The following is a 25,172-nucleotide window of genomic DNA, read 5'->3' on the forward strand; positions in this document are numbered from 1 at the left end:
TCGTAATGCGGCTGTTATATTTAAACTCGAGATCATAAACGTTCACGGTGTATGACAATGTTCAATGCGTGATAACGGAGATCTCTAGAACTGTAGGAACCGTGACATTGTGTCACAGATGAAAAAAATAAAGCAATATTAGAGGGTCAAATCTCGCTTTATAGACATTTATTTGTACATGAGATCACCGTGGCACGTTAGGTCAGAGTCTGATTGTAAATGTGATGGTCGTGGGTTCGATTTCCGATGGAGAATTGTTTTCGTTTCATTTTCTCGCTCTGTTGTACAAAGTGTCTCTAGATCAAATTCTACATTATATTTTATTTAAAGCCGTTGCGGCTCAGTGCCACAAGCTTGCGACTTGCGAGCTTGCTTGTAAACGAAAGTTGCGTGGCTTCGATTCCCACTCAAGTTCATATTTAATTTTTTATTTCACCGCTCAGGTAACGTTATAAACCTTATAATGTGTATTTTCGACCCCTTTTCCAGCACTAAGCAAAATAATAAATATATATTATTTTAACTTCACGCTTAGGGAACCTAGTGTAGACACTCCGTTTCCCATTTTCCGCCGAATTCTGGGGGACGATTGATAAATAATAATAATAAATAATAAATTTCCTCGAGGGGAATTTGAACCCACAACCAATTACAGTCACACGTTGTGCCACTGCGCTACGACTGGCCCCTATATAATAATATATTGAATAACAATAAAAAAAAAATACTCACACGCTCCCACTATCGTATAAGGTATCACTTACATTGAACAATGATACTAACATAAAGCTTAATAAAGTTTCACATTAGTACGAAAATATTCTAAGAGATGGCGCTGAAAAAGAGTTATTTCAAAAGCTCGCGTGGACCAGAGGTGTGGTGCCGAGCTTTCACCCCGACTTTATATTATTGATCGTCACCCCGTAAATACATTTAAAAGCTGTTTTCGGCATCACCTTATCAACCGGTCGATGTACTTTAATAGATAACCCTTATCTAGTATGAATAAAAAGTCAACAGTACAGTTGTCAGTACGTTTCGTCATATGTTAGACGTGTGTGTTATAATTATTGTTAAGTGCATGGATTGTAAGAAATGACCAGATCGAGCTATCGGCCTCTTGTACCGAGATCGTCTCATAATTCGCTCGAGAACCACGAAATTGGGTAAGTTTTGTCAGTTTGTTTTTTTTTTACTTACACTTTAAGTTATAATCGATTTGTGTAATTAATATAGAATTGTATAATTATAGAATGATTGATTGGAGTGTAATGAACTCTTTATTACTTTGATTTCTTGTTTTGAACTGGCTTCGCTACCTGCATTTTACCACCTTTTAAGGCTTGTCGTTGTTAAAACTTATTTAACGAATCAATTACTATTGGTTAAAAACTTTTTTAGTTAACTTTTCATACAGTTAAATTAATTAAATGTTATATTGTCATAGTATTACAAAGAACAAAGACAGTTACAATTTTCTAGTACAATAATTGTAACTAGCTGTTTAAAGGCGTAATTTATTTTATAAATGTATATTTATTTAATTTCGTACGTACGCGGCGTTAAGGTCCGCGACTCAATATGAAATGTCTCGAAAATTTGGCGGAAAGTAGGGAAGGGAGTTCCACCAGATTCCATCTGTCTATTCTAGAAAAAGCGTGAAGCTGCGTCTTTGCTGTTGTTACATATTTTAATTAATGTTTTTCTAAAATCCTCTCCTCGTAATTATAATACATAATTATATTTTTACTTTCACAAATTTTATTTTCTTGGTTTAGTAAAAAAACATTTGCTGATGTTACTTGAAAAAGAATTTTCTTAAATTTTCTTCCATACACAATATCCATACAAAATAAAAAAGAGGAAATAAAAGAAAAAATAAACTAAAAAAGAAACACTTTATGTGCGTCTCAGAACTAAGTATATACTCGTATGTGTATTTTTGTCTTGTCACGTTGTTTTATCAAAGATTAAGATGTTGTTGAATGAGAATCGAACCTAAAGCCTTTGGCTTATTAAAATTATTAACCACTTTACCTAGAGTACGCCATCAAATAACGTATAAAAAATGAATTAACTCTACTAACAACATACATTCTTCAATTTCCTGTATGTCTGCGCGCACCACTCGAGAGCGGCTAGACAGATTTAATGACGTTTCTTTTTTTTTCTGTATCATGATGATAGCTTGTTTCTATAAATCCTGTTTTTTAAGTACAGTTTCATAGGAAACAATTTGCTTAATTTATTAATAATTTTGCTTCGACATTGTAAGAACATTGATTTTTCTCTTCACGCTGTATCCCGCGCACATAGCAGTGTAGCCGAAGGGAAAATGGGAACCTAGTGTTAAGACACTCCGTGCTCATTTAGATGTTTCCGTTCCCCACTTTTCGCTGATTTCTGGAGTCTATAGTCTAGTTGAGTGGCGGAATTCAAAATCAATTAATTTTAATTGATTTAGAAAAGAAATAAATTAAAAATTTTCATTTATTTATTTTTGTATTTGCCCAAATGGGTAGCAACAGTAAAATCAATTACTACGTTAATTAATAATTACGAGATAAATGTTTATCTATAAAGTTATCTTATGATTTAGTGATAAACATAATTAACTACTCCCTAAAAAAAAAGAGTATAAATGGCTCTATACAGGATATGGATTGTATGAAACACAAATGTGTGACTGTCAACGCGACGGTTGTGGGATCGATTCCACCTCGGGGAAATTAATTATTTATATTTAATTTCCGAGGTAAAATCACTTTGATAAAAAGACTAAGCTCATTATAAAGTTCCACCACTCAACACAAATTTGGGAACTAGATTCCCTCTGCCTCTACTGCTGTAAGATTGCTACTGCGGGATGCAGCGTGAAACTAAAAAAATAAATAAAGAGTAAAAGGCCAGACTATTATCTGCTTTATAGAACTTGTAGGACAATTATTGATTTGCTAGTTCAAATATACTCGTAAATAACACATGCCCACTTAATATTAAGATAATTAAATTTTCGATACAAATTTAACGAATTTATATATTACTAGCGGCCCGCTCGCGGTTTCACCCGCGTGAACTATGATATTATTAATTTCTGTCTCCATGACTACGTCCTAGTGACGTCTATGCAAAATTTGAGACTCCTAGCATTTGTAGTAACGAAGTTTCATACAAACTTTCGACCCCAAAAACAACCCCTTAGAAGTCGAATATTGCAAATTCCCGTCTTAGCGAGCACCTACTTCCTATAAGTAACTCCTATGCAAAATTTCAGATTCCTAGCACATGTAGTTTCTGAGATTTCGTGATGAGTGAGTGACCTTTCGATTTTATATATATAGATAAAAGTTCCTCACTTTAGTTCAAAAATAAAAATTACATAAACATTATAAAATGTATCTCCGTTTCAATTAACGATCTCATAAAAACTTTGAGAGGTGTATTCGTAAAAAATCTAGGCTGAACGATATAAATTGAGTAAAAGTTCAGAATTGTGTCAATCGAGTTCTATTTTGGTATTTTTTGCTTCAGATACATGAAAAGTGTATCAGTTATACATTTAGGAACTATGGAAAATATGGAAAACTAAATATAGATTATGGATTGGAATTTGGATTTTTCTACTGATGGACGTCCGCCTTGTCCTACTACTTTATTAGCGTGCTTTTGGTCAAATAAAATATCCTGTTTATTTCTCTTCTAGGAGTTTCGAGAAAACCTTTTTATGCTCTCTAACACTTCTTAACCTATATGCCAAATTTCAACTTAATAGGTTCAGTGGTTATGTCTGTCACCCATCCAGGAACAGAATAGTTTTTTATTATTACTAATTAATATATTAGTACTATTTAATATAATAATTGTGAAAATTTGTGAGGAAACAACAAAACGGATTTAGATGAGACTTTAGAGTATATAGTAATCTATATATAGCCTTTGTGCTATTCTAATACCTAATGGTATATATGAGAATAGCACAAAGGTTACAGTTTATGTCAAGATTATTTATTATTATTATTTAAGCGGGCAAAGCCAGGGATAGGCTGTTAGCATTATACCTATATATTGACAAGCAATCTGAAGCCTGAATACTAAAATTGTAATGAAATTTTCTTACTATTTCCACCAGATACTTACTTGAATGTGCCTAAAAGATTTTTTGCAATAATCTCTAAAACGGCATTATACATTAGATTTCTTTAAATATTGTATAATCAATCAAATCACTAATCTCCTCCTTTTTTTATTCCTTTTAATTTTTTTATCACGACCGTCATTGAAGTGGGATTTACTGCAAAGACAGACTTCTTGCCCTTTGAAGCGACGACGTAATCGTTATATCTTCCATTTGACCCCTTAGACATGGCTTAACCCAAATAATCTCGATCGAGGACGGCCCCAATTGAGAAGTGATTTACTTAAATACTTATTCCTTTGAGCTATATTCAGCTATGTATGATTATAATAAAGAAGACTATATTTCTAGTTTTGTTCTCGGGAGTGTCTTAGTTTCTCTTTGTGTCAATTTAATTATTCTTTAGGATATTTTTTTTATATTATATTTCAGAAAAGTGAAAAGAATTATTAAAGTTAAAATATAATTCTGATATTAGTGTTATCATTTCTATGTAAGCCTTCAGTGGATAAAATTGAATTTTCACTAGTTTTCTCGTAACTTTTCTCTTAATCTACATAAATCCATTCAACATTAAAATTTAATTAAGCAGGAAATAAACATACCCCGTTTTGTTTAGGAGATGTTAAAAATATATATACAAATAGAAACTCAATATCGATCTTAAGCTATAGTATTTTCTTGTAAAGTTGGATATCATCCAAGAAAACAGCGACTCCATGTATTTACTACGATTGCTCAGGTCAGGGTTACCTGCTCGCTATTTGACCTTTGTAGATATTTTTCAGATAAAACACTTGATGGATTAACTACGGATACTCCTACTATTTCTTCTATTATAATCAAAGCTGATATATGGTTTAATAAAGTAAAATGGTATATAAGTTTAAAAGCAACCTATTTTGTTTTCTTCCTTATAAATAAATATACATTTTTTATAGGAAAATATGTATTGTATAGATAATGCTAGTTTTACGCCATTACAATATTAGTTTTTCAACTATATATTCAAAAGAAGTATCACGGTCGTTTTTCTTCTTTTCTTTCGCTTTCCTCTTGGCAGGGTACGTAGAATGCACCTAGTGTTATGACACTCCGCTACCCTTTAGAGGCGGAACTCACCGTTGTTCTTCATCTATAAGAGATGATGGAATTTAATGCGACCGAAGATATCGGTCGAAACTTGATTTATACACATCGTTGATGAAAAGGGAAAAAGTACCAAAGAAATAAAAATAAATAGAGTAGTTATAAAGGGAATGTAAAAATAAAGACTATATAAAAGTATGTTTTGAAAACCCAGTCTGCTGTTACGCCTGGATCGCGGTGGAAAATGTGAGACTAAAAATAGATTTTTTCTATTTAAAGCATACCCTATACTCGTTACTGTTGCCTTTGTGGCGTATTCCGGACGTGTTTTATTAAAATTTGTAAAGTGTTTGTCAGTTCATATTTCAACAATATTTTTTGAACAGAACTTTTAGAATATACATTTTTCCGTATGTGATTTTCAAATTCAAAATATTTTTATAAAGCTTTTTGAGTCGAATGAATATAAAGCTACCACCGACTTCAAAGTTAGCTCCGTTTAGAAGAGCCGACAAGGAACTTAAAAATTGCTCTTGTATATGCTAATGTTATAAATTTATTAATTAACACAATTACGGTAAAATATGAGTTAGATTCCATCCGTTGACATATTTTTTGTATGGGAAAAAACGTTTATATGTCGCTAGGCAAAAGAAATGTAAAGGTCCTCTTATATTTATTAATCAGCTTCACGCTGTATAACAGCAAATGGAACCTAGTGGTAAGATTCTCTGTTCTCCATTTTCAAGCCCCAACTCTTTACTCCCCATACATTTTATATCTATAGTCTGTACGTACAAGTGTATATCTAAAATGTGACATATCATACACGCTATTGATTCAATAGGAGGCTGTTCAGTGAGTTTTCCATTTCCCGATACAAGATATGAGAGTGCTCGTGCTGGGAAATGATATTACGGTACTACCGAATATTTGCCCCTGCTGAACAAAATGAAAGTTATTTTTAGATTTTATCCATATATGTTATTTGTTAGGAATAAATATTTTTTTATATTGAATTTTCTTCATATTTTCTTTTATTTTCTATGCTATTTTATGTCCATTTATGTAAGGTTAAAGTACCCATAAAATACTTTCTTAATATAGTGGTATAATATATAATAGTGGTTTCTGTTTTTTACTTTTCCGACTACACCCGAGGCCGAAAGGTTCATTTCTGTCTGTACGTAGCTTATATTTTATTATATATAAATAAATAAATCTGATTAAAGTCTGGGAGATTACATATCAAATTCACGCTCTCACGTTGTTTTGATATCAAGATAACAATGTATTTGCACTTTTTATCAGTATGTAAATATATGAATCAACCTTTGAAATATTCCGAACTTATACATTTTAAGGTGTGTTCAATAGGTGTCAATTGATGGTTACGTCAAAGGCTTCTTCGTCAAGTCTTACTTAATCCCTTTTAGATCTTCATACTTTTTTGCATTTCGCTGCTTTAGCGAAAGGATAGAGTGAAAAGATGTCTTTAATTTCTAATCTTATACTAAATACTAGACAGTCTGTTTTTTCTGGCTGTAATTCCTATAATTAAGAGAGTACTGTAGAGTTTCAACACCAGCTTTGTTTCACCATTCTCTTACCAATTCTATAATATGAATGAACGACCATCGACTTCGACATTTTGATCAATATAAATATTAAAAGCTACGGATGAATTTTGATTAATGTAATAAAAGACGACACGTAAACTCTAAATTTTTTTTAATATTTCTTAAAAAGTTTTTAATTTCTACTTTGTATCATTTTTCTAATTGATTTAGTTGTTAAAGATGGTAAATGAATTTTAATTTCACTACTTAATCTATACCTGTACTTCTGTATATGAGATACAATATCCCGGAATGATTTAAATATATAACTACAATCTTATTACTTAATCGCTACGAAAATACGAGAAAATAATAAAAAAAAACAAATATTTTATTATTGTTATAAGTTTTCTAATTTATACTTACTCGAGAAAATGAAATATTTATTTAAATTTATATATTCATTTCTTAGCTCAGGAGACTAACAAAGCCAAGCGTGGCGTTAAGTTCCGCCAAACAACTCACCATGGATTTTTTTTTCTAATAGGCGCTATAAAATAATCCCTTGATATTTGTTCCAATTCAAACATGTAATATGCTGTAATAAATAATTGTGGCAATTATAAGATTTCCAAATCAAATAAGCAATATTTTTGTTTTAGCTTATCTTATCGTGTTTCTACTTGTAAAAATATATGCGATAAATGTTGTTATCAAGGACAAAAAATAAAGAGTGATAATTTTCTTACTGTATAAAGTAAATATACCTATAATAGTATTTATCTATCTGCGAGTTCTGTCACTAAATAAATTTTCTTTAATTATTGCGGGGAGCCGAACACGGAGTGCTTTGACACTAGGTATATTTTCCTTGATATAAGTTAAAATATTACAGAATAGCATAAAAAGTCAAAGAATTTAAAAAAAATGGAAAATCATTTTTACAGTGAATTGATGAAAGTGAAGGTGGCAGATTTAAGTATACATAAGGTAAATTGAATAAAAAGCATTTGCTTGCTTAGTCTAAAACACCGCTAGTAGCGCCTTATATCTTTTTCTAGCAGACAATGTAACTGACTCAAAAGAGTAGAACGAAGTGTCTTGACACTAGGTTTCTGTTATCTATCTTACTATGCAAAAATACACGTAAAACTGAAAAAAAATCTAGTCAAATTATATACAAAAAATACTTAAAAATTATTACTGTACTTTGTGATAACAAGCTCATTTGTCTTATCGTACACACGAGCTGAGATAACCATTAGGTACAAGATAACTGCAATTAGTACTTTACTGCAGCAGTAATTAACTGAGATATATAACCAATTACAGGAGAGTAGTTTCCGCTTTAAAATTACCTTTTAAATTAAAAAAAAATCCTTAGTATTAAAAAATGCTTTTAATTGGTCTGTGCGTTATTGATTGTCATTAATTATTTATTCACAAGAGTACTTAGGTAAGTGTGTTCGTTGTCATGAGTAAATATTGATTGAATGTTGTTTCTGAGGTCGTTGAGGTGCAATTGCATAACGTCTGTGTGTAAATGAGGCGGTTGAGGATTCGATTCCTACTACGATATGAAATATTATTAACATTGGTAAAAGACGACGCGTTGAGTCTTAAAAAATGGACAGATAATGGGGGATAGAGTGCCTTAATGATAGGTTCCGTCTGCCTACGCTGTTAAGTGCTCCATACCGAGTTCAGTTAAAAACATAATTTTCTGTATATAATCCAAATATCTTTATATAATTAAAATAAAACATTTATATTAATGTTAGGCAGTAATGAATATTTTTCGATTTTTTTATTATTCTCGAATAGAACTTTCTAGATTACAGGTATTTTCATAACTGAACATACCATGGGCTTTTCGAGTACAAATTACTCAGAAGTAAGAAATATTCCTCCAAGAGAAATTCGAATCCACTATCACTAATCTGAATCTCATATTCAAATTCAAATTCAAAATATTCTTTATTCAAATAGGCAATTATTATAAGCACTTTTGAATCGTCGAATGAACATATGAAAAAAGAGCTACCACCAGTTCGGAAGGCAGTTCTGCTGAGAAGAGCCGGCAAGAAACTCAACAGTATATAATCATAAATATATTTTTTATTTAAGTATATGTAAACTATTTACAGTGTAACAAAAGAAAATAAAATCTTAATAGCCTCAAGCTCCATCTCTCCTCGGCATAATGAAGGAAGTTGACCGCACGCTTATGCACAACCACGTGCAAGTAGCCGCGAGTGTTACATAAATTACTTTGCATGTTTATATAATACTAGTGGGCGCCCGCAGCTTCGCCTGCTTATTTGGACCCTTAGGGGTGAATTCTAGTAAACCATGAAACATGTGTTCAATTAAATATTTTTAAGAGACTAAGTTTCAAATGTTATAAAAATCGGTAGCGATTTAAATTTATTTCCATACAAACTTTCAACCCCTATTTCGCCCCGTTAGGGTTGAAATTTTTCAAAATCCCTTCTTAGTGGATGTCCAGATTATGAAAGTAAACATCTGTCCAAATTTCAAGTTTCTACCATCAGCGGTTACGGTTGTGCGCGCATCTTACCTCAGTCAGTGAGGACAAGTCCTTTTATATATATAGATAGATAATGCTTGTATGATGTTTAAGTTAATAAAACAATATAGTCCATGGTCGTGGATTCGATCCGCACTCGAGGGAATGTTTTGATTCTTATTTCTTCCTGACTTAGTACAGATTTCAACTTTTTTCAACTAAGTACAATTTCTTTTTTGCCTTTATTATCTTTACTCATCTATAGCAATTGAATAAGAATAAAAATTATAATAAATGTATAAGAACTAATGAACTATTTTTAATACTTTTATAAACATCCGTAAAAACATACTCGGCCCCGATAAATACAAGTTTCGTGGAAAATGACGCTGGACACCTGCTTCTCTTTAACTCAGCGTCTAAAATATACTTTAGTAATTATTTGTATAATATTTTTAATGAAGGAAAAAAAGTAAAATGATTTGTGCAGTTATTTTCCTTTAACTAAATTTACTTTTCCCTACACTTTTTATACACTTTTATATACTTTTTACACCATTTTAGTTTCACTTTATATTCTTCTTTCTTCTTTTTGAAAATAGCCTCCTAGTTTCAATATATGAACGATAACAATTTATAAATTTTATATGAACGATTTCTTTGAATTTTGCTATTTTAATCCTTTATGTTTAATTATTTATTATTTTTGTATCCCCATTTTTTATTTTTGTAACTTGGATTTTTAAAAAATGAGGCGCCTATCCAATTCGGGCAGTACAACATCACAACAGTATGTGCAAAAGATTTTATATTACAATAACATACATTAAAATTCTAATAAAAGTCAAATATGTCAGGAAGAGAACTAACAGATAGCGGTATTTTTATACTGTCAACGAAAATATTGTAGCGATTAGCTATCTTGTTTACGACGGGACCGCGTCCACGTTTAAAATGAAGTGTATAAATGTATATTTCTATATTTTTCTTATTTTCAATTCAACAATTTCCGTTATATAGAGGGAACGTAACGAGGAATAATATAGTGAAAATCGCTACATTCTTCCCCATTTTATACTTATATTATGGATATTTAAGTATTTTTTTTAGTTTAGTCTTTGTTTAATAGTGAAATACAAAATTGTGATTTATGTGGAGAGGGGAGTGTCTTGACACTGGCTTACTTTGCTATTGGGAATATTTTTAATTCCATATAATCAGTTAATGATCGTTTATACAGGGTGGAAGAGGCAGCGCTTCTTTTATTCAAACTGCATATAGGGTAATATATTTCAAACCCACACCTAAGAAATTAATCAAGGTACCTCAACAATTTGGACGTAGGAATTTTTTTTCATTTCACTATTTTTATCCATACCTGTATTTCGTGTGACGCACACATACGTGTGCGACGTTTCCGATTTGACAGGTAAGTGTGTGCGTGCCTATGTTATACTTTACAAATGGCGTTTTATTTTAAAACGATAATTTTATTATTTATTTTGTTTGAAAAAATAACTTTTCTTTATTTTTGGGAATTATTTTTTTTCCGAATTATATTAGACTTTTATAGAGTAGTTAAAACTGTGGTTTCATTTAAAGTGGTGCTGACAATTCCACCCTGTATAACATTTTCTGTAGGTTACAATAAGTAGTTATTTAAGACGATTAGCTTGACTTTTCCAAACATTTCGTTTTGTATTCGGATTACCCGTAGAGCTTCTCGTTTGGTGTCGTTTTACGAAACCTTATACAGCGTGTAAAGTTCAAAGTCATTAAATGAATTGTTTGTATTAGATGCTATTTATATATAAAACTTAATATTATTAGTTACGTATTTAGAGATTTCTTAAATAGCCCTGACGTAGGGGCACAAGCATAAGCACTTTATTTATTGTTTTCATCTTCTTCGCTCTGGTAACGAGGCAAAGCGCAGCGTTAAGTTTCGCCGTTCCGCTGAACTGACAAGGAACTGAAGTGTCTTAATGGGAACGGAGTTTCTCAGCACTGGTGCCATACCTGCATAATACTTATTAGTAGGAAGAAGTATCTAATGAATACGTCTCGATTAAAGATGACTCTAGATTAAAGTATCATATAAATTTGTTTACATATATTCAATATTTTTTTTATATAGATAATATATAAAAAATTAGAATCCACTAACCAAACGCCTATCAGCGCAATTTGTTAAATAACCGAGAAATTGAAAACGGGGCGGCCTAATATCACATGAAGTAAGATGGTGAAATAGGATAAAGTAAAATTAAAATTATATATCAGTATGTAAATTTGATAATGTTCAAAGTGTGAAAAATGTGAATAAAAACATATTTATTAACATTTACTAGAAAATGTTTAACGATGCTATCCAAGTTGTCCTTCATATCTTCTAACTTCCATACCTCTTCTTTAACAAAATAGATATCTTAAGCAATCTACCCCATGACTGGCAACGTTATGATAATAGAGACGATCATTTCGTATTAAATGAGGCCGAAATAACACAAGAAACTTGTCCAACTAAGTACACTAAATCATATTACAATAATGTTCCTTCACTATTTTCTATATCCTGTTTTTTCCTTAAAATTGCAACAAATCTTTCGTTTTTAACGCTAAAAACATAACAAGCACCAAAAATTCCAATTTCCAAGTCCAGTTGAAAAAGAAAACGACGACGTTAAAACACTCCATGCCTATTGAACCACTTTCCGCAATTTCCGTCGAATTGCCGAACCGAATTTTTTTACCAGATTGAGAAATTAAGAATTTTAAATATTTCATTTCCTCGAATGGGATTCGAACCCACAACCTGTCGCTTTTACAGTGGCAAGATAGTACCATTGTGCCATGACTGGCCTCTATAAATTTTAGTATTTATATTCAATTTGAGTTTTCAAAAGCTCCATCTTTTTCCTCAAGCATTACATACAATGTAAAAAGTACTACAGTATTTCAGTTCGGAACGACTACGACGTATACAAGAATTTCTCTCTACATGATAGCGGAAAAGATTTAAAAGTTTTCTGAGAGAAACGGTTATTCATGACATCCACCATCGTCGGTCCTATTTTGGAGAACCGCCAAGTTCCAAAGTTGTGAGCCATTGTGATTCATATTACGATTGCAAAGTGTTAAGAAATGATTAGTGTTTTATTATCTAACTGTTTTGTATTCAGAGAAGGGAGAATTCATTAGAATTACAAGGACAAGTTATAGAAAGGAATGATTGTCATTCTGCCTTCTTAATCCAAACAACTTCTGTAGTAGATAATAGTAAAAGTTTTATTTTCAATATGTATTTGGATTTAAAACCACCCCTAGTTTACGCAGTCAGACACATCTTGATAGCCTTGACCTTGATAGTGTTATTCTTAAGCGTATCTAGAGTTTTATTCTAGGGAGGGCCTGGAGTTAGGCTATTAACAGATATGTTTTAAAGGTTTTTCAAGCTAATTATTTGGTTAGCACAGTTTCTGGGGTCAACACAAGACTTTTCTGGGATGGGCACGGTCCACCCGGTCCCCCCTTTATATACGTCCATTATTAAATTGTAAATATCTATATAAATAAGTTGTTATTCCATTGCCACATTAGTATAAAAGTATCAGATAAAGTAAATTTATAGGAAGGAAAATTTAAAATATCCGGGTCATGTAAAAATATCTACGAGTATATGGTGAGATCGGACGTTTCACGTTCAAAGGTGTTGTTGAAATCGTTCTCTGCTGTCGGAATTGAATATAAAATCGTGAATTCATGGTTGTTTTGAACGTTATAATAAGTATTCTTTGTATGTTTCTTGTTTACGTAAACTGTTCTGGTGGTTTATTTTTCGAATTGACGTAAGGGCCCAGTTGGAACATATCAAACTACCAGGGCAAAAACCTACTCTAAAGTGATTTTTAAAGAATTACATATATTTATAAAATATATAAAAAATATACATACATTAGTTCGTGGATTAAAAACGTCGCTAGGCTAGCACTTATTCTACGTTGCTCTGTAAGAAATTTTCCTTTACCAATAGAACTGAGTAGTTGGGATTCGTTGGTTCTGGCGCACGCGCCAGAACCAACGAATGCGCTAGAACCACGGGAGTGTGCCAGACCCCGCGCGTCGACTTGGCGATGCGTCGAAACTAAAAAAAAAAAAAAAAAAAAAAAAAAAAAAAAAAAAAAAAAAAAAAGGTTTAGCCCCCCATTTGAATCGATTGCGCCGGGTCCCAGAGCCGTAGCTCTAACCGTTCCAAAGATAGCTTTTCGATTAATTAAATGCCACTAGACGCGTCTCTTATCAGTCACCCTCATCAAGCTCGGGCCCGGCCTTATCGCTCGCTTCCCCGAATTGCTAACAACGAACCTACGTCACAGTGCAGTGTTGCTGTCTCTTTCTTGCATTACTTATCACCCAACGACACCACAGTGCCCGTCTCTTTGTCGCTATGTTGCCTAACAATTTGTTTATTAAAAACTTCTCATTTAATATGTAATTTCTATCATTTTAATTTAATAAAAATTGTATTTTTTACTATATAATGTTTCAAATAATGGTGCGCCGATGTAACAATATTTTGTTTATTAAAACTTCTCATTTAATATATATATTTTTATGAAATCTAACAATAAGAAATCGAAATGAGAGTATAAAAATGTAAAGAAATGTTCAACCTAACCTAACCTAAATCGCTTTCTACAAATGATTTTCTTATTACAATCTTTGTGAATTTATTTAGTCTGAATACTTCCATTGTATTTTTTACTATATAATGTTTCAAATAATGGTGCGCCGATGTAACAATATTTTGTTTATTAAAACTTCTCATTTAATATATATATTTTTATGAAATCTAACAATAAGAAATCGAAATGAGAGTATAAAAATGTAAAGAAATGTTCAACCTAACCTAACCTAAATCGCTTTCTACAAATGATTTTCTTATTACAATCTTTGTGAATTTATTTAGTCTAAATACTTCCATTGTATTTTTTACTATATAATGTTTCAAATAATGGTGCGCCGATGTAACAATATTTTGTTTATTAAAACTTCTCATTTAATATATATATTTTTATGAAATCTAACAATAAGAAATCGAAATGAGAGAATAAAAATGTCAAAAAATGTTCAACCTAACCTAACCTAAGAATAAAAATCTTTTGTTTATTAAAAACTTCTCATTTAATATATATATTTTTATGAAATGTAACAAAAAGAAATCGAAATGAGAGAATAACAATGTAAAAAAAATGTTCAACCTAACCTAACCTAAGAATAAAACTCTTGATTTACTAAAATTTTACTTTGTTTTATTTTCATTTGTAACGCATTTTAATAAAACCAAATAATATTTTTTATCACTTTAAACAAAAAGACTAAATAAATTAATTTACTAAAATTTTACTTTGTTTTATTTTCATTTGAAACGCATTTTAATAAAACCAAATAATATTTTTTATCACTTTAAACAAAAAGACTAAATAAATTAATTTACTAAAATTTTACTTTGTTTTATTTTCATTTGAAACGCATTTTAATAAAACCAAATAATATTTTTTATCACTTTAAACAAAAAGACTAAATAAATTAATTTACTAAAATTTTACTTTGTTTTATTTTCATTTGAAACGCATTTTAATAAAACCAAATAATATTTTTTATCACTTTAAACAAAAAGACTAAATAAATTAATTTACTAAAATTTACTTTGTTTTATTTTCATTTGAAACGCATTTTAATAAAACCAAATAATATTTTTTATCACTTTAAACAAAAAGACTAAATAAATAAATTTACTAAAATTTTACTTTGTTTTATTTTCATTTGAAACGTATTTTAATAAAACCAAATAATATTTTTTACATTAGCATTTATTACATAATAAATAATGTTTCATACATATTTTTTTAAGGTAAAACTAAATATGTACATATTTTAATAAAACCAAATAATATTTTTTATCACTTTAAACAAAAAGACTAAATAAATTAATTTACTAAAATTTTACTTTGTTTTATTTTCATTTGAAACGCATTTTAATAAAACCAAATAATATTTTTTATCACTTTAAACAAAAAGACTAAATAAATTAATTTACTAAAATTTTACTTTGTTTTATTTTCATTTGAAACGTATTTTAATAAAACCAAATAATATTTTTTACATTAGCATTTATTACATAATAAATAATGTTTCATACATATTTTTTTAAGGTAAAACTAAATATGTACATATAAAAAATACATAACATTTTATAATATATTTTCTTAACTAATACAATAAAAATGACATCTTAATACTATCTTAACTTATAATGACCCCAAGCTAATGTATCTATTGAGTTATGCAAAATATGTCGCTTGGTGTCGTTGTATGACAAACAAATTTTATTATTTTTTTGTGTAAATATAACATGTTTGATGCTTCTAAATCTATACATTTCAGCAAGTTGTATTTTTTTATTAAATAAACATGATTTATAGTCACTAACATTTAATTTCTTAGTTACACTTTTATTAACCCCTTTAGCTTTGGTGATAGTACGATCTTCAACACTCATTGCATACATTTTTGATCGCAATCCAACAAATTCAGTAAGAATTTTTCCGTTGTTCTCGTCTTTAAAAAATCCTAATTTCTTTTTATTTACTTGAGGAAAGTGAAATTGATTATTTGAAGGATAATCAGAAGTATCGAAATATGAATTTAAATCTTCCTTAATTTCTTTGTAAAAATCACCGCAAAATATTTGGTATATCAGACTATCAGTATCAGTATATAACGATTTTATGTTGGTAAATTTATTTTTCATGTACTGATAGTGAAAGTCATACATTAAAGTCTTGGATATCTCTAATATGCTAAAACCTAAATATATGGGCTTATTATAAAACAATTTAGTTTTGCGAAGTTGGACTGCGACCAAATTTTCAGAAAAAATGGAAAGACTGTGGAATTCGGGGCGAGCAATGAGACTCTCAACATCTTTGATTTTTCCATGATTTTCCCAATGTGTTAATAATTTCACGTTTACTCTTTTTTCGATATTTTCCATTGTCTTTCCAAATACAGAATTATTCATCAGCTTATAAAAATCTTTTTCAAAGTCGGATGTTGCTAAAGTTCGTAATTGAGTGTTTAATTCAATATATTTTTTTAACCAAGGTTTTTGCTTGAATTTTAATACTCTATGAACTTTTTGTACTCGCAAACCATATTTCTCACATTGCAAAAGGTTTCTATAATGTATAACATATTTTTTTTTGTTATATAAATTAGTAACTAATTTAGATTCTTTCGAATTACCCACACAAATATTTTCTGGACACAATGGAAAGTCGGAATGAGCATCATGTAAGCTATCAGGGTATTCTAGATCTACTTCTAAAATATATCCAATATCAGAGGTGATTGGTACATTATAATTTACATAAGGATCTTCCCATTCAAAATTAGACAAAGGCAAGTATTGAGACATAGCCCACCCATATAAATTGTTTGCATCAAGATAAATTAAATATGAAATAAGATCATTACTATCAAAAGTTTTCATGTGTGGATTATTTGCTTTTGCATAGCGATTACTGCATTGCGATATGCCTCCTCTAATACTGGATTTGACAAAAGCAATTTTGTCAAAATCTGTCAATAATTCTAGTTCAACTTTGGTATATTTTAACATAGCATCCCAACTTAACCCTGGAGCGGTACAGTAATGAGCAGGATCTAAATCGTAAGTCTTCATGCAAACATTTCTAAAATTTTCGAAAATATCACATAAAAGTATTACATCAGTTTTTAAGTAAAGATTAGAATAGTCAGCCATACTCTGACAGTGGAAATATATATATTTTTGATTTATTTTTTAGTTGTTATTGTGGAATTTTAGACATGCTCAAACTTGTAACAGATTTGCTATTACTAACGCCATTGTTTCTTTATTAGTCATAAGTGATAAGCATACAGTTTGAATATTATCGTTATCCGGTATTTTAATAGGTTTGTTCCGCTACATTGTGCAAGTTAGTATAATAATTTTCCGACTCACCAAAATTTACTAAGGGTATTTCTATTGGTTTTCGATCTTTAGCAATAAAATACAAATAAGAGTTTGTTGATAAAGTGACCATTTCTCTCTGTCGTCTAATTTAGTTTTTATAATATTCAAACTGTATGCTTATCACTTATGAAATTGAAATGAAAATTTTAGAACAACAATTTATATGGGTGGGCTATGTCTCAATACTTGCCTTTGTCTAATTTTGAATGGGAAGATCCTTATGTAAATTATAATGTACCAATCACCTCTGATATTGGATATATTTTAGAAGTAGATCTAGAATACCCCGATAGCTTACATGATGCTCATTCCGACTTTCCATTGTGTCCAGAAAATATTTGTGTGGGTAATTCGAAAGAATCTAAATTAGTTACTAATTTATATAACAAAAAAAAATATGTTATACATTATAGAAACCTTTTGCAATGTGAGAAATATGGTTTGCGAGTACAAAAAGTTCATAGAGTATTAAAATTCAAGCAAAAACCTTGGTTAAAAAAATATATTGAATTAAACACTCAATTACGAACTTTAGCAACATCCGACTTTGAAAAAGATTTTTATAAGCTGATGAATAATTCTGTATTTGGAAAGACAATGGAAAATATCGAAAAAAGAGTAAACGTGAAATTATTAACACATTGGGAAAATCATGGAAAAATCAAAGGTGTTGAGAGTCTCATTGCTCGCCCCGAATTCCACAGTCTTTCCATTTTTTCTGAAAATTTGGTCGCAGTCCAACTTCGCAAAACTAAATTGTTTTATAATAAGCCCATATATTTAGGTTTTAGCATATTAGAGATATCCAAGACTTTAATGTATGACTTTCACTATCAGTACATGAAAAATAAATTTACCAACATAAAATCGTTATATACTGATACTGATAGTCTGATATACCAAATATTTTGCGGTGATTTTTACAAAGAAATTAAGGAAGATTTAAATTCATATTTCGATACTTCTGATTATCCTTCAAATAATCAATTTCACTTTCCTCAAGTAAATAAAAAGAAATTAGGATTTTTTAAAGACGAGAACAACGGAAAAATTCTTACTGAATTTGTTGGATTGCGATCAAAAATGTATGCAATGAGTGTTGAAGATCGTACTATCACCAAAGCTAAAGGGGTTAATAAAAGTGTAACTAAGAAATTAAATGTTAGTGACTATAAATCATGTTTATTTAATAAAAAAATACAACTTGCTGAAATGTATAGATTTAGAAGCATCAAACATGTTATATTTACACAAAAAAATAATAAAATTTGTTTGTCATACAACGACACCAAGCGACATATTTTGCATAACTCAATAGATACATTAGCTTGGGGTCATTATAAGTTAAGATAGTATTAAGATGTCATTTTTATTGTATTAGTTAAGAAAATATATTATAAAATGTTATGTATTTTTTATATGTACATATTTAGTTTTACCTTAAAAAAATATGTATGAAACATTATTTATTATGTAATAAATGCTAATGTAAAAAATATTATTTGGTTTTATTAAAATACGTTTCAAATGAAAATAAAACAAAGTAAAATTTTAGTAAATTAATTTATTTAGTCTTTTTGTTTAAAGTGATAAAAAATATTATTTGGTTTTATTAAAATGCGTTTCAAATGAAAATAAAACAAAGTAAAATTTTAGTAAATTAATTTATTTAGTCTTTTTGTTTAAAGTGATAAAAAATATTATTTGGTTTTATTAAAATATGTACATATTTAGTTTTACCTTAAAAAAATATGTATGAAACATTATTTATTATGTAATAAATGCTAATGTAAAAAATATTATTTGGTTTTATTAAAATACGTTTCAAATGAAAATAAAACAAAGTAAACTTTTAGTAAATTAATTTATTTAGTCTTTTTGTTTAAAGTGATAAAAAATATTATTTGGTTTTATTAAAATGCGTTTCAAATGAAAATAAAACAAAGTAAAATTTTAGTAAATTAATTTATTTAGTCTTTTTGTTTAAAGTGATAAAAAATATTATTTGGTTTTATTAAAATATGTACATATTTAGTTTTACCTTAAAAAAATATGTATGAAACATTATTTATTATGTAATAAATGCTAATGTAAAAAATATTATTTGGTTTTATTAAAATACGTTTCAAATGAAAATAAAACAAAGTAAAATTTTAGTAAATTAATTTATTTAGTCTTTTTGTTTAAAGTGATAAAAAATATTATTTGGTTTTATTAAAATGCGTTTCAAATGAAAATAAAACAAAGTAAAATTTTAGTAAATTAATTTATTTAGTCTTTTTGTTTAAAGTGATAAAAAATATTATTTGGTTTTATTAAAATATGTACATATTTAGTTTTACCTTAAAAAAATATGTATGAAACATTATTTATTATGTAATAAATGCTAATGTAAAAAATATTATTTGGTTTTATTAAAATACGTTTCAAATGAAAATAAAACAAAGTAAAATTTTAGTAAATTAATTTATTTAGTCTTTTTGTTTAAAGTGATAAAAAATATTATTTGGTTTTATTAAAATGCGTTTCAAATGAAAATAAAACAAAGTAAAATTTTAGTAAATTAATTTATTTAGTCTTTTTGTTTAAAGTGATAAAAAATATTATTTGGTTTTATTAAAATGCGTTTCAAATGAAAATAAAACAAAGTAAAATTTTAGTAAATTAATTTATTTAGTCTTTTTGTTTAAAGTGATAAAAAATATTATTTGGTTTTATTAAAATGCGTTTCAAATGAAAATAAAACAAAGTAAAATTTTAGTAAATTAATTTATTTAGTCTTTTTGTTTAAAGTGATAAAAAATATTATTTGGTTTTATTAAAATGCGTTTCAAATGAAAATAAAACAAAGTAAAATTTTAGTAAATTTATTTATTTAGTCTTTTTGTTTAAAGTGATAAAAAATATTATTTGGTTTTATTAAAATGCGTTTCAAATGAAAATAAAACAAAGTAAATTTTAGTAAATTAATTTATTTAGTCTTTTTGTTTAAAGTGATAAAAAATATTATTTGGTTTTATTAAAATGCGTTTCAAATGAAAATAAAACAAAGTAAAATTTTAGTAAATTAATTTATTTAGTCTTTTTGTTTAAAGTGATAAAAAATATTATTTGGTTTTATTAAAATGCGCTTCAAATGAAAATAAAACAAAGTAAAATTTTAGTAAATTAATTTATTTAGTCTTTTTGTTTAAAGTGATAAAAAATATTATTTGGTTTTATTAAAATGCGTTTCAAATGAAAATAAAACAAAGTAAAATTTTAGTAAATTAATTTATTTAGTCTTTTTGTTTAAAGTGATAAAAAATATTATTTGGTTTTATTAAAATGCGTTTCAAATGAAAATAAAACAAAGTAAAATTTTAGTAAATCAAGAGTTTTATTCTTAGGTTAGGTTAGGTTGAACATTTTTTAACATTGTTATTCTCTCATTTCGATTTCTTTTTGCTACATTTCATAAAAATATATATATTAAATGAGAAGTTTTTAATAAACAAAAGATTTTTATTCTTAGGTTAGGTTAGGTTGAACATTTTTTGACATTTTTATTCTCTCATTTCGATTTCTTTTTGCTACATTTCATAAAAATATATATATTAAATGAGAAGTTTTTAATAAACAAAAGATTGCTACATCGGCGCACCATTATTTGAAACATTATATAGTAAAAAATACAATGGAAGTATTTAGACTAAATAAATTCACAAAGATTGTAATAAGAAAATCATTTGTAGAAAGCGATTTAATATCGCGGGTTCTAGCACACAGTCCTGTATCGTGGTTTCTGGCGCTTTGATTAAAATGAGAGAAATTGCAGGATTTCGGTAGGTTAGGTTAGGTTAGACATTTTTATTAGATTAAAATGATAGAAATTGCATATTAAATGAGAAGTTTTTAATAAACAAATTGTTAGGCAACATAGCGACAAAGAGATGGGCACTGTGGTGTCGTTAGGTGATAAGTAATGCAAGAAAGAGACAGCAACACTGCACTGTGACGTAGGTTCGTTGTTAGCAATTCGGGGAAGCGAGCGATAAGGCCGGGCCCGAGCTTAATGAGGGTGAGTGATAAGAGACGCGTCTAGTGGCATTTAATTAATCGAAAAACTATCTTTGGAACGGTTAGAGCTACGGCTCTGGGACCCGGCGCAATCGATTCAAATGGGGGGCTAAACCTTTTTTTTTTTTTTTTTTTTTTTTTTTTTTTTTTTTTTTTTTTTTTTTTTTTTTTTTTTTTTTTTTTTTAGTTTCGACGCATCGCCAAGTCGACGCGCGGGGTCTGGCACACTCCCGTGGTTCTAGCGCATTCGTTGGCGCGTGCGCCAGAACCAACGAATCCCAACTACTGAACTGACGTTCTGGTTAAGGTCGTTGGGTGTTTCTGGATATGATTAATCCAGATTAGAGGTTCTTGGGAAGGTCAATGAAGGCGGAGGGCGTCTCACAAGTACGATTATCTTTATATAGTTTATTTATTTTTCTCTTTTTAAATAGTTCTTTGCTTTATTTAAGTGTTAATAGCTGATACAGTTTATACTAATATACTTACTTATTAGTATTACAATTGTAAACCACATTACTAATATCCTACATACCATCAGTTTACCCGTTTGGCTTTTATTTTTCATATAAAAATATTTTACTTTTTGGAATACATTTATACATTAAATGAGCGTAAATAACCATACGACCAAATCTATATGCAATGAAGGAAGGAAAAGTTACATCTAAATATAGTATAGTACTACGTACCTATATTAATTTATCACTTTATTTAATGTAGTGTGTTTTTAGCTTCACGCTTTACAACGCACATAGCAGTGTAAGCAGAGGGAACTTGGGACCCTACTGTAAAGCCACCTGAGATTACTTTTAACAAACGCACAGACAAACCAACTACAAATAAAAAAACTTGAAAATTATTTATTTGAGTTCTATAATTCTATTACATTAATATGCTCCAAAAAGTAGATTTCCTCATATATCCTTTATGTACAGACGGCGATGAGTTACAATTTAGTAATATGTATAGATATAACATTAATTATTTATTAGGTTAATCTTTGTCATACAATGATAAACTGTTACGTCATTCTAATATAATGCTGGTATAAATAGTGCACATCTCCCCACCACGTGGCACCGAGGTTGTTGACTTGTTCGACATACGAGGTGTTTATTTTAAGTCCAACCGCAGGCTTGATTATACAGTTTAAATGCAAGATATCTTTTAAAACGACTTAATAAGTGTTTTTTTTTAGATTCTGATTATAAAATTATGCTAGAATTGGTGGTTCACGGCACAGCAGGCACGGCTTTAGATAAGAAGGTTGTAGGTTTAATTCCCATTTGAAGGAATCACTCGATCTGATATAAGAGAAAACTCGGCGTTGAGTTCCAACAGTCAACACGCTGCTGCAACAGTCAAAACAGCTGACGGAATGTCTTTCCACTAAGTTCCCTCTGCCTACTCACCTATATGCTGGAAGCAGCGTAGAGCTAAAAAAATATCAGTATTGAAATATAATGTTATAAAAGTATGAATGTATATATATTTTTATCCATTTAACTTGTGACATCGGTCGATTATTTATAATATCTGATGATTCTCACAACCTAACCTGAATTTCTTTATATTTGATTGCAATGATTCAGTATTGCGTTCCACAAAACTTACATTACTGAATGTGTCATGAGACGTATTTAAATGTGAATTATATATAACGACATACAAAACTTCTTCCGATGTATTATTTTTGGTGAAACTGACGAACGAGGTTTAAAGTACACTTATCTCCTCCTTCCAAGGGTAATTTTTCAAATATATTTAATTTCTTTTTTTAGGTTTACAGTCTAAAATCCAATGTGGTTGTAAAAATAGATAAACATTTAAAAAATAGCCTTATATTGTTGTTTAGTATTTAATATTTCAATTTGGTACCGCTCTGGTAACAATTTTAGTGAAGACAATGTTGCCAGTTTACGAAGTCCATCTTTTTATGGGCAGGTGTGAATCTTCTCATTTCACCTGCCCTATATATAAAAAAAAGGTTATTCTGGACACCAATGTGCACTTTCAAGGGCAGTATAGGAAACATAATAAGTACCTGTTGTTCCACTTTTGTGCAAGGACAGTAGCTTAACGGAATTTAATTTAATATTATTCTATATCAATATTTAGTATATAAGAGATAGCCTAAATTGATAGGGCAGCGAAATTTTAGACCATATTTTAATATAGATACTTTGGAAATTAGATGGATAACAATAATATTGTTATTTTATTTCGTAATTGAAGAATTTTTTTAGTATTATAAGTTATTTTATTATAGACTTGTCGAGCCCCAAGAGCGGTGTGGAAACTTGACACGTCGTGGATTCGACTCCCATGCGAAAAAGTGAAATATTTAATATTTAAATTGCCTTGCTCTCGTAACAAGTAAAGCGCGAATTGGGGGAAAATTGGAGAACATACTAGGTTAACTCTGAAAAGAACTAATAGATTTTAAATAAATGTTAAGTTTTTATCCTCTTGCTTGTCCCTTAAAATGCCCGACAACATCTTCAATAATACATTTCTGAACAATATATCTGATATTATATACATCGAATTAACCTTTGTTATGTGTATTTTAATAAACTAACAATGGAGTATAACTCTGTATATATACAAATACATTCATAAAAGGCTGTTACACTTGCCTTTTTCAAAATGAATCATAATTTACGAGTAGAATAGATTTCTATTCATTAGGACGTCGACACTTTAATCGTATTATATTTATATCTCTTCTCTCCCACATTCTCTAACAAATAAATAGATTCTAAAACAGCATTACGTACTCCTGCTGTGATCTAAAAATACTTCTTATAAAATCAGCTTCACGATGTATCCCGCACACAGCACGGTAGGCAGAGGGAACCTAGTGTTAAGACACTCCGTTCCTCATTTTCCGCTGAATTCTGGAAACATTGCGTGTTGAGTGTAGTGTATTTCAATAAATATTCAATTTCCTCGAGAGGGAATCGAACCCACCACCAGTCGCGTTCTCGTGCCCTGCGCTACGACTAGCCTCAAATAGTAAATATGAATAGAAATAAATTCAAAGGAATAAAATACTATAAAGCTTTTTACGATATTTAAAAAGATTTTGATAGAGATAAAGGATTTAATTTTCCAATAATAATATTTTATTTTATGTTCGTATAAACGTATACAATGTTGTTTGTTGTATACGACGTGTATAATTATTTTGATTGTATTTTTTTTGTATTCATATTTATCTATAGGTACAATTGTAATCTCATAGTAATTTTTATAATACCATGTATTTACTTGTATTGAAATTTCATATAATTGCTTAAAAATATTAATAGTTTTGTTATACTTTTAAAACATGTATTATATACATTTATATTTGTATTATATCATAATAACCGCAAGACCGCTCGCTCCGGGTTTTCTCCTAGAGCACCTGCCGCCTCTGTTACTTGCAGAAGACTTACCATGACTTTTCTGCAGTCACTTCTCTGGGGTAAGTGGAGTTGGAGATACAGATACCGCCTTCTCCTAGCCTCTTGTCCACATTAGGGAGGCGGGTCTGCCGTCGCACTTGACTCGTGCACCAGCTGTTGGGCAATGGGTTAGGTCTCCACTCGAGGAAATCAAATATTTATTTACGTTTATATGTACATTTCTTCGCTCTGGTGTCGAGGCAAAGCGCGGCGTTGAGTTCTGCCGCTCAACACGCAAGTCCTCCAAAATTCGGCAGAAAGTGGGGAACTAAGTGTGTCAACA

General features: G+C 29.4%; 1 protein-coding gene across 1 annotated transcript in view; it reads left to right on the plus strand.

Annotated features, from left to right (window-relative positions):
• The first annotated feature begins 976 nt into the window (after positions 1-976).
• The window catches only part of LOC146538368 (uncharacterized), a 79,475-nt gene continuing 55,279 nt past the window's right edge, over positions 977-25,172 (plus strand). The window contains exon 1 of the mRNA XM_085186515.1: positions 977-1,166. Within this exon, the coding sequence (XP_085042641.1) occupies positions 1,096-1,166 (71 nt within the window). The 5' untranslated portion in view covers positions 977-1,095. The remainder of the gene's footprint in view (positions 1,167-25,172) is intronic.

The sequence above is a fragment of the Heliconius melpomene genome, chromosome 6 (assembly GCF_056956725.1).
Source record: "Heliconius melpomene rosina isolate 202511_hmr_F chromosome 6, ASM5695672v1, whole genome shotgun sequence".
NCBI classification, from domain to species: domain Eukaryota; kingdom Metazoa; phylum Arthropoda; class Insecta; order Lepidoptera; family Nymphalidae; genus Heliconius; species Heliconius melpomene.